Source organism: Canis lupus, chromosome 27 (assembly GCF_003254725.2).
Source record: "Canis lupus dingo isolate Sandy chromosome 27, ASM325472v2, whole genome shotgun sequence".
NCBI classification, from domain to species: Eukaryota; Metazoa; Chordata; class Mammalia; order Carnivora; family Canidae; genus Canis; species Canis lupus.
Window position 1 is genome coordinate 38,247,838 of NC_064269.1, and position 17,345 is coordinate 38,265,182.

The 17,345-nt window shown below is 42.5% G+C and overlaps 1 protein-coding gene and 1 long non-coding RNA gene across 2 annotated transcripts in view; one reads left to right on the forward strand and one right to left on the reverse strand.

Annotated features, from left to right (window-relative positions):
• Positions 1 to 265: 265 nt before the first annotated feature.
• On the reverse strand, positions 266 to 2,910 carry LOC125753804 (uncharacterized). The gene is made up of 2 exons (XR_007406382.1): positions 2,689 to 2,910; positions 266 to 441 (listed from the first exon to the last, which is right to left on the reverse strand). It is a non-coding gene; the product is annotated as an uncharacterized LOC125753804 (long non-coding RNA).
• A 6-nt stretch (positions 2,911 to 2,916) lies between these two features.
• The window catches only part of LPCAT3 (lysophosphatidylcholine acyltransferase 3), a 40,509-nt gene continuing 26,080 nt past the window's right edge, over positions 2,917 to 17,345 (forward strand). Inside the window, exon 1 of the mRNA XM_025471965.3 lies at positions 2,917 to 3,169. Within this exon, the coding sequence (XP_025327750.1) occupies positions 3,019 to 3,169 (151 nt within the window). The 5' untranslated portion in view covers positions 2,917 to 3,018. The remainder of the gene's footprint in view (positions 3,170 to 17,345) is intronic.

Below are 17,345 nucleotides of genomic sequence, written 5' to 3' on the forward strand. Positions count from 1 at the left end.
CTCGGTGTAATTACAAAGTGAGAGGCCATATAATCTCTTCCACTCACCAGTTACTGTAACTGGGGAAAGAGGTGCTGCACTGGAGCAGTAGGAAGAATGAAGAGAATGTGTCTGACCAAATACTTGAGGAGAAAGGAAAATAGGCACCTGTTGTGTCAACAGAGACACAGCCTCAGTCCCATGCCCACCCTTCTCTTGGAACACCAGCAGCGCAAGAAGGAGCTGACATGTTATCCAGTCATATTAACACAAAGAAAAAAACAGCTTTCTGCATTTTTAAAAATGATTTATTTATTTGTTTGTTTATTTGAGAGAGCATGCATGTGGGCACACAAGCAGGGGAAGGAGCAGAAGGCAAGAGGCAGAGAGTGGAGACTCCCCACTGAGCACAGAGCTCTACAGTTGGAGCTCAATTTCACCATCCTGAGATCGTGACTTGAGCTGAAATCAAAAGTCAGACACTCAACCACCCTGGTGTCCCACAAGTTTTTACATTTTTAAACAAGGTCTAATTGACTAGATGCTTTAACAAATATATTTTACTTATTCAGCAAATAAGATTTTGTAACAATCTGAAATAACATCTAGCCAAACACTTCAGCAAAATCTAATAAAGGTAAAGGCGTGCATAACCTACAACCCATAATTCCCCTCTTGATTACAAACACTAGAGAAGTCTTTTTTTCAATGAGGATCATGAACTATTGGTACATATTGATATCAAGTTAGTGGATCTTAATCAACAATTTTTAGTGAATTAAAATAGAGGAGAAAGTGTCAGAGAACACACACTAGTATGGCAGCGTGTAATGTGGATATGTATGTGTAAGTATTATATGTGTATGTGTCTAGTGTATAAATATATGTGTATACTGGATAGCAATGTGTTTCTTACAGAAGATCTCAGTTAAAAAAAAAAAAAAAGCTTGACGTCACAGTCCTAGAGAAATTCTCACTCTTGCTTAAAGGAGAATGCTCACTGCAGCAAAGTTTGTCATAAAATAAACAAATAGGAAATGATCCAAGTATTCCTCAACCTGACTTTGAAAAACTAAATGTGGTATAATCATACAATGAATGGATTAGAGCTACATGTAAAATCATGACTATATCTCAATAAAGATATTAAGCATAAAAACAACCTGCAAAATTATCCATTCACTGTAACACCATTAATATTAAGAGCATGCAAACTATATTTTATGTTCTCTTTAGATGCACACTGTATGTAAAGTAAAAAATAGGCATGGGATTGATAAATATCAAAGTCAGCAAAGTAGTGACCTCCAAGAAGGGAAAGAGGGAAATGCCATGGGGAAGGAATATACCAGCCTCTTCAACTGTATATGAGATGTTTGTTTCTTAATCTAGGAGGTAGGGGAGAGTTATCTTATTTTCAACTGTTCTGAATATTTCATATTTTTAATTTTTTTCCCTAAAAAATGGGGGAGGGAGATGAAATTAACAGACTTTTTTTTTAAAGATTTCATTTATTTATTCATTTTTTCATTTATTTATTCATGACACAGAGAGAAAGGCAGAGACATAGGCAGAGGCAGAAGCAGGCTCCCTACAGGGAGCCCAATGCAGGACTCGATCCCAGGACCCCGGGATCATGACCTGAGCTGAAGACTGAGGCTAAAACACTGAGCCACTCAGGCGTCCCAAATTTAACAGACTTAACTTTAAATTCAGTCTCTACCACTTACTGGCAAAGGAACTTTGTAAGTTCCTTAATTTCTCCAAGCTTCTGCCTATAAGAGGACATCAAAATTTTTTTTAAAAAATCCTGTTTCACAGCCAAATTACATGCGATAATATGGATATAAGTGCTTTATGAAGTGCAAGGTTCTACAGAAGTATATGTCATAATTGCACAAGAACGTTCCACAAATTCCAGTTATTACATGAAACTCTCAGTGTTCTTTTGTTAGTACTCTCATAGAACCTTGCTCCTTTCCTTCAGAGCACTTACTTTTGCTTTCAATTACACGTGCGTTAACACTATTATGACTCTGCATCATCCCCCATTCTATAGCTTTGGGCTCATCATTATATTCCCCAGAGGACAGCACAGTCCCAGGCACACTTAGCAAAAAGTGCTCAACACATTTTTGTTAGCGCAATCCAAACAGTGGTTACGTTAGGAAGAATGGGGAAGCAAGGTGGCAAGAAAGAACTCTTATTTTAAGAGTTATTTATTTAAACTGTTTGAACCTTAACCATGAGCCCATATTACTTAGTGACAAATTATTTTAAATGAAACTAAAAAGGACTAAATCGGCATACCTCAGTTTCCCCGCCTCTCGGAAGAGGGTAAGGGTTTAACATAAGAAATTAGGTGAAAGGGGATGCATGAAATAAAAGCAGTGTTCTGGGGTGCTGGGCTCCCCCCTAGACCCTCGCGGGGTGAGGACGGCGCACCTAACGGTTTGAGAACAGTCCGGAGGTGCCGTTAGGAGGCGCTCGCGAAGCCGCTCCAGGAATTCCCGCCCTCTCCGTTACATGCCCCAGTAACCCCGGCGCGCCGGCGACCGAGAGTAACCTCGCGGTCGGGTGACGGCCCCCCCCCGCCCCGACTCTCGCCTGCTCCCGCCTCAGCCAATGGGGAGGCAGCGCACGAGCCGGCCGGACACTCGCCCTCACCGACTCCTCCCCCAAGCAGTTAGAACCGAGTTGTACAATCACCTCGCCGCGGGGTTTAGACTTTTCCAATCGCAACTCCAGTTCCCGATTCCAAGCCCCGCCCCCGGCCTGCCCCGCGTTCATTCTCGGCGGGAGTCACCTTTGCTTTACAAACGCTCAGACCCGCCCTCTGCCTACCTTGCTGCGGTAGGCCCCGCCCCCCGGCTCGGACCGACCAATAGCCGGAGGAGCCCGGAGCCGCTGGGCGGGCCCGCAGCCAATGCGCACGCCGTGGGCGGGCTCCGGGCCGGAATTGGGGGTGAAGCTACAGCCTTGTGCCCACATTCGGGGCGCGCGGAGCTGGGGGGTCCCTGGGGGACGCCCGGAGCTAAGATGGCGTCCGCAGCTGAGGGGGACGTGGGAACGGTGGCAGAGCTGGCGAGGGTGCTGCGGTGGGGGTTCGACGAGCTGAGCCTTAACAAGTTGGCGACGTCCCTGGGCGCGTCGGAACAGGCGCTGCGGCTCATCATCTCCATCTTTATGGGTAAGGACCCTCCTGCCTCGCTCCGCCCCCTCGCAGAGTCCCGGGGGAATGGGGACGTGACCCCCTCCCTCACTTTCCGGAGCCACCGGGGGAGGCTTGGTGGGGGCGCGGGTGTGAATCCTAAATCACGCCAACCAGCTATCGAGAGGAAGACAAGTCTTTCCTCGAGTCTGGGGGCGCCGTGCCCTCTGAACCTCTTTACCTTCCTCCTCGACCCCCGCTGTACCCTTCTGGCCCCTTATTTGGCGCCACCACCGTCTCATCCTGCCGTGATCTACCCCGTGTCCCCGCGACCTATCCTTATTTGTCTCTCTCTTGAGTTCTACTCTGTCCATGTGTACTGCTGTCTGTTATTAATATCAACTCTCACACATGCGCGCTTCTTGTCGGTAGGCATAGGCTCCCTAACTTAGGTATTACCCTGTGGGTCCCTACCCCGTATCCTATACTTCCATATTCGGAGTCTTTTTCTGCATTGCCACCTTATATTACACTTTCTTCTCTTTTCTGTCCTGTTTCTAATATTTCCTCTGATACCATATTGCTTCCCCCCTCCCTTAACCTCTCACCTGTCATTTACCCTGGGATATCATTTTAACGCTGCGCTTGGGAAACTGGATTGACAGCTCCCTTAAAAACTATGCTACTCCAAGCGTTTATTACCCATATGGTTCAAAGGATGTGCTGTGTCTGACTTTATGTCACAACAAGCTGTATTATAACTGCTTTATAGGCTTTTTTTTTACCGCATCCTTCCTCCATGGTTTTTTTAATATACGGAAGCAGCATGGCCCAATGAGGAAAAGAAAAAGAAGTGTAGACTTGGAAGACAAGCAAGGGAAGACCCACCCCTGCTGCTGCTTGCAAACTGTGAGACTCTGAGCAAGTCACTTAACCTCTCTGCGCCTTGATTTGCTTATCTATGAAAGGAGGACAGTAATGCCTACCTAACAGGATAGCTTGCAAAGTCCTGTAGGAATTCAAAGGTCAAGATCTGATGCATAAATATTTGAATAGTTGGAAGGTTTTATGAAGGTTATGGGACTTTAACTAGGAGAGTAGGGGTGGGGAAAGCAAATAGGACTGGAACAAAAGCAGATTAGAGATCAGAGTCGTTAAAAGTTAGAGATAAAAGTTGGGCAGATGTGGAACGCCTTGAATGCCAGAAGGAAGTTTGGAATGTACCCAGTAGTCAGTAGAGACATTGGCATATAGTATCACTGAAGGGTGTTAAAGTAGGTCTAGATAATGTGAGGCATTATTTTATATTTAAATAACCTTAGCAGCTAATAGAATTGTTACTTGCCTTTTACATATAAAACCAAGCTGATCTTCCTTTCTTCCCTAGTCACCTTTTCCCTCCCTTGTAGAATTGTAAAATTTTCGAGGCGAAAGTCACCTCAATCTCTCTCAGATCTAACCCAGATTTATCAACACCCCTAATCTTCTTCGCACCACAGCAGCTTTGAACTTCTCCTTGAGCCTTCTTTCTCACCCAGTTATTTGTTGGGGTTGTAATTGGCAATTAAGAGTGTTTACATTCATTAGTTTGGAAGCTCACTGTTGATTTCTCAACTATAAATTGAAAACATAACACAAGTAGCAACAAATTATTAGGGGCAACCTGTTAAATGGAGCTAGGGCTGAAATTAGGACTTGGAATGTGTCCTTTTTGTGCTGACATCATCAAACTGCCTGTGTACTCCTGGTGAGCTACTGCTCCGTACTATCATGAGTAATACTGGGGAATTGTTTCTCCATATCCTTCCCCTCTACTCTCCTTCTCCCATTATGATCCGTCATCAAGTGATAAACACTTTGGGCAATACACCTACTGCACTCCCAAGTCCCTTTGACAGTCTACCATTTTCCAGATCCCTCCTTCCTAACTCCCACATGCTGTTGCCTTCAGTTAACTCAGTATTTCTCATGTTTAGATGGGCTTGGGGCTTCATGTTGCCTCAGATGAGGCATAGCTCTTACGCGTAGATATACAAGGTTGTGTTTTCTAGGTATGGATTAAATATGTACATGTCAACATAAATTGATAAGCTTGACATGTGCATGAAGGAAAGAGTAAAGAGTGCATTCTGGTTGTAAATGCTTTCCTTACAAAGGTACTACCATTTCTGTGTATTGTAACCTAGAGACCAGTAGCCTTTCAGCACTGGATGGAGTTCCTGGTTCAGGAACCCCGCTGTCTTGGGGAACTGGGATACTGGAGAAAATCCTTGTTAGCTCTACCAAGAAGGCCTGTAGTCCATAATGATTTATGACCCACTTTCCACTAATTTACAATAAATATGGGTTAAAGACACTTTAATGCAGATACCCCAAGGAAAGAACTAGGTATATCAGACATTCATGTTTTAAAGTATGAATACCCTGTTTTAAAAAAGGGATTTTTGGGGATCCCTGGGTGGCGCAGCCGTTTGGCGCCTGCCTTTGGCCCAGGGCGCGATCCTGGAGACCCTGGATCGAGTCCCACGTCGGGCTCCTGGTGTATGGAGCCTGCTTCTCCCTCTGCCTGTGTCTCTGCCTCTTTCTCTCACTGTGTGCCTATCATAAATAAAAAATTTTTTAAAAATAAAAATAAAAAAGAGATTTTTTCTCTTTTTCTTTTCTTTCTTTTTTTGAGAGAGAGAGAGCAATTGGGGAAAGAGTGGGGAAGGGGCAGAAGAAGAGGGAGAGAGAGAGAGTTTTAAGCGGACTTCATGCTCAGTGCAGAGCAGCACTTGATCTCACAACCCTGAGATCCTGATCTGAGCTGAAATCGAGTCAGATGCTTAACCAACTGGGCCAAGCAGGCACCCCTAAAGTATGAATAACTTTTAATCAGATAGTCTCATTGCTATTTCTTAACATCTTACTTTTCCTACTTGAGTTCTGTGTACAGATCTTGGGGTAGGCTGTAGATCATTAAAGCAGTAGTTTTCAAACCTTTATGACTGGGACCCATGGCAAGAAATATGTTTTAACCATGATCCAGTACACAGACATGTATATATATGTATCTGAAACAAAAGCTTCAAGAGAACATTACTCATCCTTACATAAGCTGTGTGTTTAGCTAGTTTCTATTTTGCTTTTTTCTTATTACTTAATGACCCACTAAGTTGATTTCATGACTTATTAATGGGTTACAAGTAGTTTGAAAAATCTTGAGTTAGAGACTGTAATATTTAATATCCAGCACTTCAAGGAAAGGATAAGCTTATGAGGATTGTTGCATTGGATTGTTTTGTACAGCCAGAAAACTCCATTAAAGGTATATGTGTATGTTTGTCTTTTTTAAGATCACAGGGAATTTGGTGGAAGGTGAATTTTGCTGTGGTGAAATTTGCTGGCAAATACAACTGGAAAATAATTCCCGTTGAACACCTGGGGTCTCATCACTTAGGTATCACTTAGGATACTTAATTCTGTAGTTTTGGAATGTTGCAAAGGTCCAGAGCCCACAGCCAAGAAGGAATTCTTGAGACATCTTTGGTGCCAAAAGGTGATTTTATGAAAGCACAGGGATGGGACCCGTGCGCAGAAAGAGCTGCACTGGCTGATTATATACTTGGGAGTCCCAAGGAAGTAAGGAAAAACGGAGGTGTCCAAAAGGACTTGGATATGCTAAAGAAGAACCTCAGGATACTGGAGGCCTTACTATTATCAAGCTAAGGTTTACTTTTTCCCTCTACCAAAGAATTGGCCTTAAGATAGTTCAAAATAGGGGCGCCTAGGTGGCTCAGTCAGTTGAGTGGTTGAGCATCTGCCTTCGGCTCAGGTCATAATCCTGGGGTCTTGGGATTGAGCTTCCTGCTCAGTGAGGAATCTACTTCTCCCTCTCCCTCTGCAGCTCCCTCTCCTTGTGCTTGCTGTCACTCTGTCAAATAAATAATTTTTTTAAGGTAGTTGGAAGTTTCCTGGAGGAATGTCATACATATCCCACCCAGGAGTGGCAGGGAGGGAGGAGTTTGAGGGATGTCAGCTTGTGCTTTGTCCTCAGTTTGCCTTCTGATCCCTTGTCAATAACATGGATTGTTCCAAATAAATTCAATAAAATGTACCTACTGTGAGTTAAACCCTTTGCTTGACCCTGCAAGAACAAGTACACTGGTGCAGTATGAGTAATCAAGCCAGGCACTCAAAAGTATTCCATAGGGTTAGAGGGTAGGGAATGGGGATGAGATAAGTACTCTAATAACCACAATACAAAGCAGAAATCTAAGTGCCATAAGAGAATTACAAAACTTTATGATACTGAAAGATTGGATCTTTAATGAACTTTGAATGCTGAATAAGGTTCCAGCAGACTTAGACGGTAAGACTAAAGGAATAGCGTGAGCAGAGACATTGAGGTAGGAATGTGTGATGACATGGCCAAGAACAGGAAGTAGTCTACTTAGACTAAAACAGGACTTAAATAGAGAAGTGCTGGAAATAAGGCTGGAGGGGTGCCTGGTTGGCTTACTCAGTTGAGCATCCGACTCTTGATTTTGGTTCAGTTCATGATCTCAGGGTCCTGGGATGGAACACCATGTCAGGTTCTGCTCTGGCATGGAGCCTGCTTGGGAATCTCCCTCCCTCTCCCACTGCACACTCCCAAAAAAGGAAGACTGGAAAGATAGGTCATAGAGCCTGGAAAGCCTAGGCAAAGGGTTCGTACTTAATTAAGTAGGTGATAGGTAGGTATTTGAAAGGGCAATAATTTGACCAGAGCTGTATTAGGAAGATAACACAGCATGGGGTGATATGAAGTAGACACACAAGAAGTAGGGAAACCAATGAGAAAGAACAATGATCCAGATGGTTATATTGATTTGGAGGCAAAGTGGTTACACCAAGAGGGGAAAATATGGATCTTGCGTGAGATATTTTCAGAACACAGAATCTTTTGAAAGGTAGCTTCTGCATACACTTGCATCTACATAGCTGCTCATGCCAGAAATCTAAGAATCAGCCTTGCCTCCTCCCTTTCACTCTCACCCCATATCGCAGTCCCCAAGTCCTGTCAGTACCACCTCCAAATTTCTAAATTGTGTTTCAGATACGTCCCCTTTTCTCCATCACCACAACCGCTGACCATCTGTTACCAGAACCACACGAATAGCCTCCCAACTGGTCTCTAATTCTGTTCTCGCTCCTCCCAAAGCAAAATGGTCCAATCCTGTGCCTCTCTTGCTCAGAACTCTTCAAAGGCTTCTGAACAGTCAGTAAGCCCCTGCCTGCTTTTCCAGCCTCATCTCAAGCAAGTTCACAACTTTTTAGCCACATGGTGGCCTTCTTTCAGTTCCTTGGAGAAAGGCATTAAGCCCTTTCCTACCTCGGAGTCTTTGTGCGTGCTAATGCAGCTGCCCAGAATGTTCTTCATTCATTAGTCACCTGACAGGCTCCTTTCATCTTTTGGGTCTCAGTTCAAATTGTCACTTCCTCTGAGAGTTCTTTTCTTGCTCTCATTTTATATGATGTCTCCTGTTGCACTTTCTCGTACAGACTGAAATTTCCTTCCACTTGTATATTCCAATTGGTAATTCTGTATTTGTGGATGAGAGGATGAGAGCCGAAAGTGTGTTAGTTTTGTCCACCATAGTATTCCCAGAGTTGAATACTGTGCCTGCTTTATGGAAAAGGCCCAGGAACTATTTGTTGACAAAGTGAGCATGTGAATGAATGACTTGGCAACTGATTAAATGGATGATAAAGAAGCAGTTTAAAAACAAACAAACAAACCCAAAAAAAGTTCTGCCTGAATAGCTAGAAAGATAATGATATCTCACAAATGCAGAGACATTAGGAGGATCATCGAATACTGTTTGATGCCAGGTAATGGTCTCGTTTTGGATTTGTTCTAGGTTCCCAAGGCATCTCCAGGTGTCTTAAGAGTTGAGAAACCCAAATGAGCTCAGGAGAGAAGTTAGACTACAGAAGTTTTAGGAGTCAGTACTGGTATCATAATTGAATCAGGGAGGGCATGAAATGCCATGGTAAAGCTTATACGGAGAGAAGAGCACCCAATTCTTGTTGATGGAGTATGTTAACATTGCCACCTCTGATCAATAATAACAACTGTTGACATTTATGAAGGATTTGGCACATATCAGACATTGTCTGAAGTGCTCAACAATACCCCACCTACACCTGCTAAGTCACCCATAAGATCATTAAATTGCTGTTATCATCACCCTTGTGCAGGTAGGAAATGGGGGCCTTCAAAGGTTAAGTAGCTTGTCTGAGGTCATACCCATTTCTACCCATCTCTAAAGTCCCTGCTGTTGAGCACATTGGGATTGCGAAGAGAATGCAGGGATGGAAAGGGTAAATGCCCATGGTGTCCACTTCTCTTCACTTAGGTGGTTAAACCAAGATGTAATCAGCATATGAAATACCTCTCAGCATCCAAGGCTGGAGCTGGCCAAATGGAGCAGATTGCCACCTGTTTAGCATGAGTGTGTTCTCCTCTGGTGTTGGCCATGACTGCGGCTTGGCTATTAGACTTATCAGAAATTGCATTTGGGGGGTACCTGAGGGGCTCAGTCAGTTAAGTGGCTGACTCTTGATTTCGTCTCAGGTTATGATCTCAGGGTTGTGAGATTGAGCCCCATGTTGGGCTCCCTGTTCATCAGGGAGTCTGCTTCAGAATTCTCTCTCTCCTTCTGCCCTTCCTCTTTCTCTCTCTCAAATAAATACATAAATCTTTAAAAAAGAAAGAAAGAAATTGTACTCAAGGGGGTAAGGATTCATTCCTCAGAAGTTCATGTTAGCATCACTAAGGTTAACAACCTTTAAAATCAAAGTAGGGGGGATCCCTGGGTGGCGCAGTGGTTTAGCGCCTGCCTTTGGCCCAGGGCGCGATCCTGGAGACCCGGGATCGAATCCCACGTCGGGCTCCCGGTGCATGGAGCCTGCTTCTCCCTCTGCCTGTGTCTCTGCCTCTCTCTCTCTCTCTCTCTCTCTCTCTCTCTCTCTCTCCATGTGACTATCATAAATAAATTAAAAAAATTTTAAAAATAAAAAAAATAAAAAAATAAAATCAAAGTAGGTCCTGCACTCAGTTCCCTTTGGACTAAAGTCAGGTCTGGCCCTTCAGAACTAAATCTGTTATTCAGTGCAAAAAACTCTCTTCAGGTAGCACTGAAATTGCAATATAAAGATACCAAAGCCAAGCTAGATGGAAATTAAACAGCATTAGCTAAACAAATGGGACTTCTGACCATAATAGGAAGCAAGGTCCAGAAATTCTACTACTAGAAAATAAAGGGGTTGTCTTAGATAACTTTAAAGCCTCCTTCCAATTCTAGAAGTCTAGATATATTCTACGTTTTTGAGACTTTATTCTAATTCTTAGCCACAGATTTTATTGTAGTCTAAATCTTTCTGTTTGAAGATTTATTTTTCTTTCTTTCCTTCCCTCCCTCCCTCCCTCCCTCCCTCCCTCTCTCTCTCTCTCTCTCTTTCTTTCTTTCTTTCTTTCTTTCTTTCTTTCTTTCTTTCCTTCCTTCTTTCTTTCTTTCTTTCTTTCTTAGAGGGTAGGGAATGGAGCAGAGGGAGAGAGAGAGAATCCCAAGTAGGCTCCACATCTAGTATGGAGTCTGATGCAGGGCTCAGTTTCACAACCCTGAGTTCAAGACCTGTGCTAAAATCAAGAGTCTGTTGCTTAATCGACTGAGCCACCCAGCTGCCCCTGGCGATTTCTTTAAATTTATTTTTTTATCCCTTTTTTATCTGCACTCCAATATCTTACGTTGCACAAAACTTCATGTTTTGAATGCCAGTATAACTTTAATGTCAAATGGAATCATTTATTTGCAGAGGCATATATAAATTTGGGCCCATGAGACTATAGGCACACACTAGCAAAAATAATTATATACCCACTGACATTAACTCTGTCTGGGCAGCCATCAGAACTCACTGGAGGTGTTCAATGCAGCAGCCTTTCAAAAATGGGATTGGTCTTCAAAAAGGAAATGGCATTTCAGCTGGACCTTAAAGATTATGGAAGATCCTAGTAAGGTAAAGATGAGAGAGGAAGCTTTCCAGCTGCAAAGAATAATGAACCTGTATGTGGAGATCAGGAAAAGGGAGAAGAACCTGAAGAACAGCAAGTGGTCCTGTTTGATTAGAACAATAGAGAATCCATAAATGAGTGATAGAGAGAAACCTGACAACCTTTCAGGTAGGCGGGGGTGAAAGAATGGAGTAGGTCATAGGATGTGCATTGTCTCCAGACACCTGCTGGCGTAGGCACAGATTGTGTTTGGATTAAGTAGGTACTAGTTGTGCCACTGTAGTCTAATTATTAAACTTCAGCCGTCCATTTCCTCATGTTCCCAAAGGGCAATTTTACTAACAGATGGAGGTTAAGAGTTAAGGAGTTTATCTGATAATTACTTAAATTGGATTTAATTCGTAACAAGCAGCAATATTTGGCAACGGTGAGAAATATACATGAATTTTGAAAAATAGCATAAGTCATCAAAGAAATGCCTTCCTTGTAGAGAATGGCTCAGGCATAGCCTTGGTGAGGATGCATTCCTCCTCCTCTGCTCTGGAAAAGTTAGGGGAGCAAACTGGGAAGATCATTAGGCACCTGTGAGGACTGAATGAGGTTACGACTGTAAACATTTGACCAAGCATGACCCAAAGTCATTGTTAAGTAATTGTTCCCTTCCTTCCCTCAATAAGTACTCATCTCCTCCTTTTCTGAGTTTGGTCTTGGGTCCAGAAGCCCCAGGACTTCCTAGCATCTCCTGGCTTGCATCCTAAGAACTTGTTAGAAATGCCATTCTCTGGGTGCCTGGGTGGCTCAGTGGTTGAGCGTCTCAGGTTATGATCCCTGGGTCCTGGAATCGAGTCTCCGCTCTCCCCACGGAGAGCCTGCTTCTCCCTCTGCCTGTATCTCTGCCTCTCTCTGTGTGTCTCTCATGAATGAATGAATGAATGAATGAATAAATAAATAAATAAATAACTATAAAAAAAAGAAAAAGAAATGTCATCTTATATCGCTTGCTGTTCTCCAAATACTGTTATTCTACTGAATCTTACTGTTAATATTATTACAGTGATATCACTGTCATCTCTACTGTCTAACTCACATTCTTACCTCCACCGTCTGTTTCACACTTTTGATGAAAAGGTTAAATATGGAGGGTTGTTTTTTTCACATAGGTGGTTGGACTCCTAGTTTCATCTTTCCCCTCCTGGCTTGTGTCGGTCACCTGGAGCCATCCAACCTTCTCCTCATCTATTGTCTCCCACTTCGGAATATAGTTAATAAACTGTAACTTGTAGCTTTAACAAAAATGAAGCGCCCTAGTTGCAGCTGCCAGGGAAAGCTGTTCTAAGTAAACTGGCCTCCTCAAGCATAGAGTTTTTAAGGTAGGGCTGTGTGTGTGTATGGATATTTTTCAGCAATTGCTGAAGTAAGGGCCTGGAGATTTAGGGCCCATCTGGAGTTCTTGTGATAAAGCAGCAGTAGTTCCTGTAGAGACCCTCAAAGCCTGTTCCTAATTCCTGCAGCCCAAAAGATGTTGTATGCATCTTTATTCCTCCCAGTTTTCAAAATGAGAAAGGGGGGGTGGCGAGTCAGACACTAAAAATAAGGATAAGTAATTTCTGGATAAGAATTGCCTTTGGGCTTAAAATGGACTCGTTTTAAATCCAAGTTCCTCTCTATTCAAACACTGGCTTTGAAGATAAAGTGAGATTCATTAAATTCTGGACACCTTGAATGAAGTATTCTGTCTAAGAACCATATGTACCAGAATTGTTAGTACTAGAGGCTTCGGGTAGAAATGTCATTGCCTTCTAACTGTAGGGACATTTTGTCAGAAAGCCGGTAGAAGATCAAGCCAGAAATTATCAGACCCAGGTTTTGGTTGGGCAAATAGTCAGCATGAAGTCATCAAATTGACTATTTAAATGTCCCACTGTAAGCAGAGGCTAAGTTTAAATTAAAAATAAAAAGCTTTTGTCAATTAAAGATGCTTTTCAGTACCAAGTATTCATGTTGCTATGGCATTTTCATAAGAAAAGCCTACATGGTCATTCTGCCACATAAAATTATAAATGGTGAGATAGTAATTTTGCAGGCAGTTCACTATAAAAGAAAAGGATTCATGTGCATATATCATGTGCAGATCTGAGGAGGATATGAGCTCCCATTAGGTTAAAGTTCTGATCACTGTATATTTGTGTATGCTGTAATGAGAAGTGGCATCCACAGAGACGTGGTAAATGCCTTCTAGCTCCTAAAGTTTCCAATTTCTGCTGTGATAGCAATTCTAAACTCAGATGGACTTGGACACCACTCTGGATCACTGTTCATAAACATGAAACTTCTCTTTGTAAGCCAGCAAACAGAGGCCAACTGGAGTGGTGCCTGTAAGTCTCCTAAGGCATATACCTCCAACAAAAGGGGGAAAGATTGATTATAGTTCGAGTACAAATATACTGGGGCCCTGACAAAAAACATTGAACCATAGTGCTTCTAGAAATCCTCATCCTCTAGCCAAAGGATAATCTGGCTCCACTTTTTAATTCTTCATTGGTTCTTCCAAAAGAGTAATAAACAGGGGTGCCTGGCTGGCTCAGTCAATAAAGTATCCAACTCTTGATCTCGGGCTTGTGAGTTGAAGCCCCATGTTGGATGTAGAGATTATTTTAAAATAATGATAATTTTTTTAATGAAAAAGGAGAGGTGCGTGGTGGCTCAGTCTGCCTTCAGCTCAGGTCATAGTTCCAGGGTCCTTAGATCAAGCCCCACGTCAGGCTCCCTAGTAAGCAGAGAGTTTGCTAGTCCTTCTCCCTCAGCCCCTCTCCCCTGCTCATGCTCTTTTTCTCTCAAGTAAGTACAATCTTTTTTTAAAAAATGAAAAAATGACAAATGACAGAGTAGTAAACAAAAGCAAAACTAGGAACTAGACGGCATGCATTTATATTATTTACACTAAGACCTAACATAATTTTGGGGACTCGGGTCATGATATCATCAAAAGCTCCCAATTTTTCAAGTCTTACCCTCTTGTTTTATAAAGTATTTAATAAATATAATTTTTTAGGGGTGCCTAGTTGGCTCCTTTGGTAAAGCATTTGACTCTTGATCTCAGCTCAGGTCTTGATCTCAGGGTCATAAGTTCAAGCCCGCAGTGGGCCCCATGCTGGATGTGGAACCTACTTTAAAAAAATAAAATATATAATTTTTTAAAAAAAAAAAAAAAAATAAATAAATAAATAAATAAATAAATAAATAAATAAATAAAATAAAATAAAATATATAATTTTTAAATGTTTTTTAAATTCTTCCCAAATCTTCAGGTAATATTGAGATGCTGAAAAAGAAGTAGATAATTTCCAACTTTTGTACATCAAAGGATACTATCAAGAAAATGAAAAGATAACCCACAGAATATAAAAGTATTTGTAAACCAGGCAGCCCGGGTGGCTCAGCGGTTTAGCGCCGCCTTCAGCCCAGAGCGTGATCCTAGAGACCTGGGATAGAGTCCCACGTCGGGCTTCCTACATGTAGCCTGCTTCTCCCTCTGCCTGTGTCTCTGCCTCTCTCTCTCTCTCTCTCATGAATAAATAATTTTTTTAATTATTTAAAAAAAGATATTTGTAAACCACATATCTGATAAGGAGCTAGTATCCAGACTATATCAAGAACTCTTATAACTCAATAATAAAAGGCAAATAAGTCAATTTAAAAATGGGCAAAAGGGTATGAATAGATGTTTGTCTAAGCAAGACATACAAATGGCCAATAAGCATATAGAAAAATGCTCAACTCATTAATCATTAAGAAAATGCAAATTAAAATCACAGTGACATACTACTTCACACTTGCTGGTATGGCTATAATAATTTTAAAAATGGAATCGGCGGGGGATCCCTGGGTGGCTCAGCCTCTGGCCCAGGACATGATCCTGGAGTCCCGGAACGAGTCCCACGTCGGGCTCCCGGCATGGAGGCTGCTTCTCCCTCTGCCTGTGTCTATCATGAATAAATAAATAAATAAATAAATAAATAAATAAATAAATAAATAAATAAATAAATAATTTTTAAAAAATGGAATCAGGAAGTGTTAGGACATGGATTGTTGATGGGAACGTAAAACAGTGCAGCCACCATGGAAAACCGTTTAGCAGTTTCTCAAAGTTAAACAGTTACAGTAAAGACATAGTAATTCCACCCCTAGTTATATACTCAAGAGAACTGAAAGCATGTGTTCACACAAAAACTTGTACACAAATGTTCATAGCATTATTATAATGGCCAAAAAGTGAAAACACCCCTTTGTCCACCAACAGATGAATGAATAAACAAAATGTTATACAGTGGAATATTCTATAGCCAAAGCGATGAAGTGCTGCTACCTGCTACAGCATGGATGAGCCTTGAAAATATTACAGTAATGCTTTCGTTATGTGAATATTATGCTAAGAAATAGCCACATTTGGTATGATTCCATTTATATAAAATGCCCAGAATAGACAGATGTAGATTGGTGATTGCCAGGGGATGAGAGGAAGATTGAATTGGAAGTGACTGCTAAAGGTGTGGGGTTTCTTGTCCCAGCTAATGTAAATGTTCTGGCATTAGACACTGGTCATGGTTGCACAACACTGTGAATACACTAAAATTCCCTGAATTCTACACTTTAAAAAAAAAAAAAAAACAAAGACTGTGTATGATCTCAGGTAGAGAGAGAACCCAACAATTACACCTATTTAGATTCATGAGGACAATTACAGGGTGTAATGCTGTTATCTTTCCTCTTGTTAAGAGTCTTGGCTGTGGGATCCCTGGGTGGTGCAGCGGTTTGGCGCCTGCCTTTGGCCCAGGGCGCGATCCTGGAGACCTGGGATCGAATCCCACGTCGGGCTCCCAGTGCATGGAGCCTGCTTCTCCCTCTGCCTGTGTCTCAGCCTCTCTCTCTCTCTCTCTGTGTGACTATCATAAAATAAAAAAAAAAAAAAAAAAAAAAGAGTCTTGGCTGTAAGAAAGAGCTTATTGTTTCATTTGCTGAAATGCCTGCTGAGAAAAAAGTTTCACCTACCTTGTTTGTATTTACAAAGATTAGATTTGACAACTCCAAACACAAGAGAGAAATTCTCATGACAAGTATTTGGGAGCGTTGGAGAAAGAGCAGCTAATTAGCCACTTGACAGGTGCAATGGGACAACCCTTGGGCAACCCTAGGCCAGATTAGTCACAACAGGAGCCAACGGGCCATTTCTCCACTGAAAACCAGTGCCATAAATTAAAAGAAGGGAAAAACCCAGGTTACTTCGTGCTAGTTAGATATTTTTGAGAGTGAACCCATAACATGTAAAATCCAGAAAGCATTAAAAATAGGGGATTAGGAGCAACTGGCTGGCTTGGTTAAGCATCTGACTGTTGATTTTGGCTTGGGTCATGATCCCAGGGTCATCGGGCTCCCTACTCAGCAGGGAGGCTGTTTCTCCCTCTGCTCCTTCTCCCTGCTCACTCAAGTTCTCTCTCACTCTCTCTCTGTGTCTCAAATAAAATCCTTTTTTAAAAAACGAGGGATTGGGACATCTGGGTGGCGCAGCGGTTTGGCGCCTGCCTTTGGCCCAGGGTGCGATCCTGGAGACCCGGGATAGAGTCCCACGTCGGGCTCCCGGTGCATGGAGCCTGCTTCTCCCTCTGCCTATGTCTCTGCCTCTCTCTCTGTGTCTCTCATGAATAAATAAATAAAATCTTAAATAAACAAACAACGAGGGATAATACATTTCAGGTCTATACAAGGGAAGGAAGAGGAAAAAACAGTAACAGAAAGGAAAGAAAGGAAAAGAAGAGGCAAGAGGAGGGGCGATCTGTCAGAGAGCAGGGAAGGGGGGGTGGTCTGTGGGAGCCCAGCCAACCCACAGCTACTCACTGTGCCTGTAAAGGGCCTGTTTTCCCAGGTGATAAACATCTATGCTGAATGATTTCTATAATCCTGTCCTCTCCTGGACTTGAACAGATGCCTCTGCTGTCTGAAATACACAGCTTTAGCAAACGAAATACTGGATACTTCACCCCCACCCCCCATCTCATGGCCCCCTCCCATTTTAACCACTGCAAATCAGACTGTTAATGAACAAGGAAGAGGGGTTGTAGGGAGCAGGACACTCCCTTACTCCACATACTCACCGAGGGGTGACAATGTATCTCAAACTTC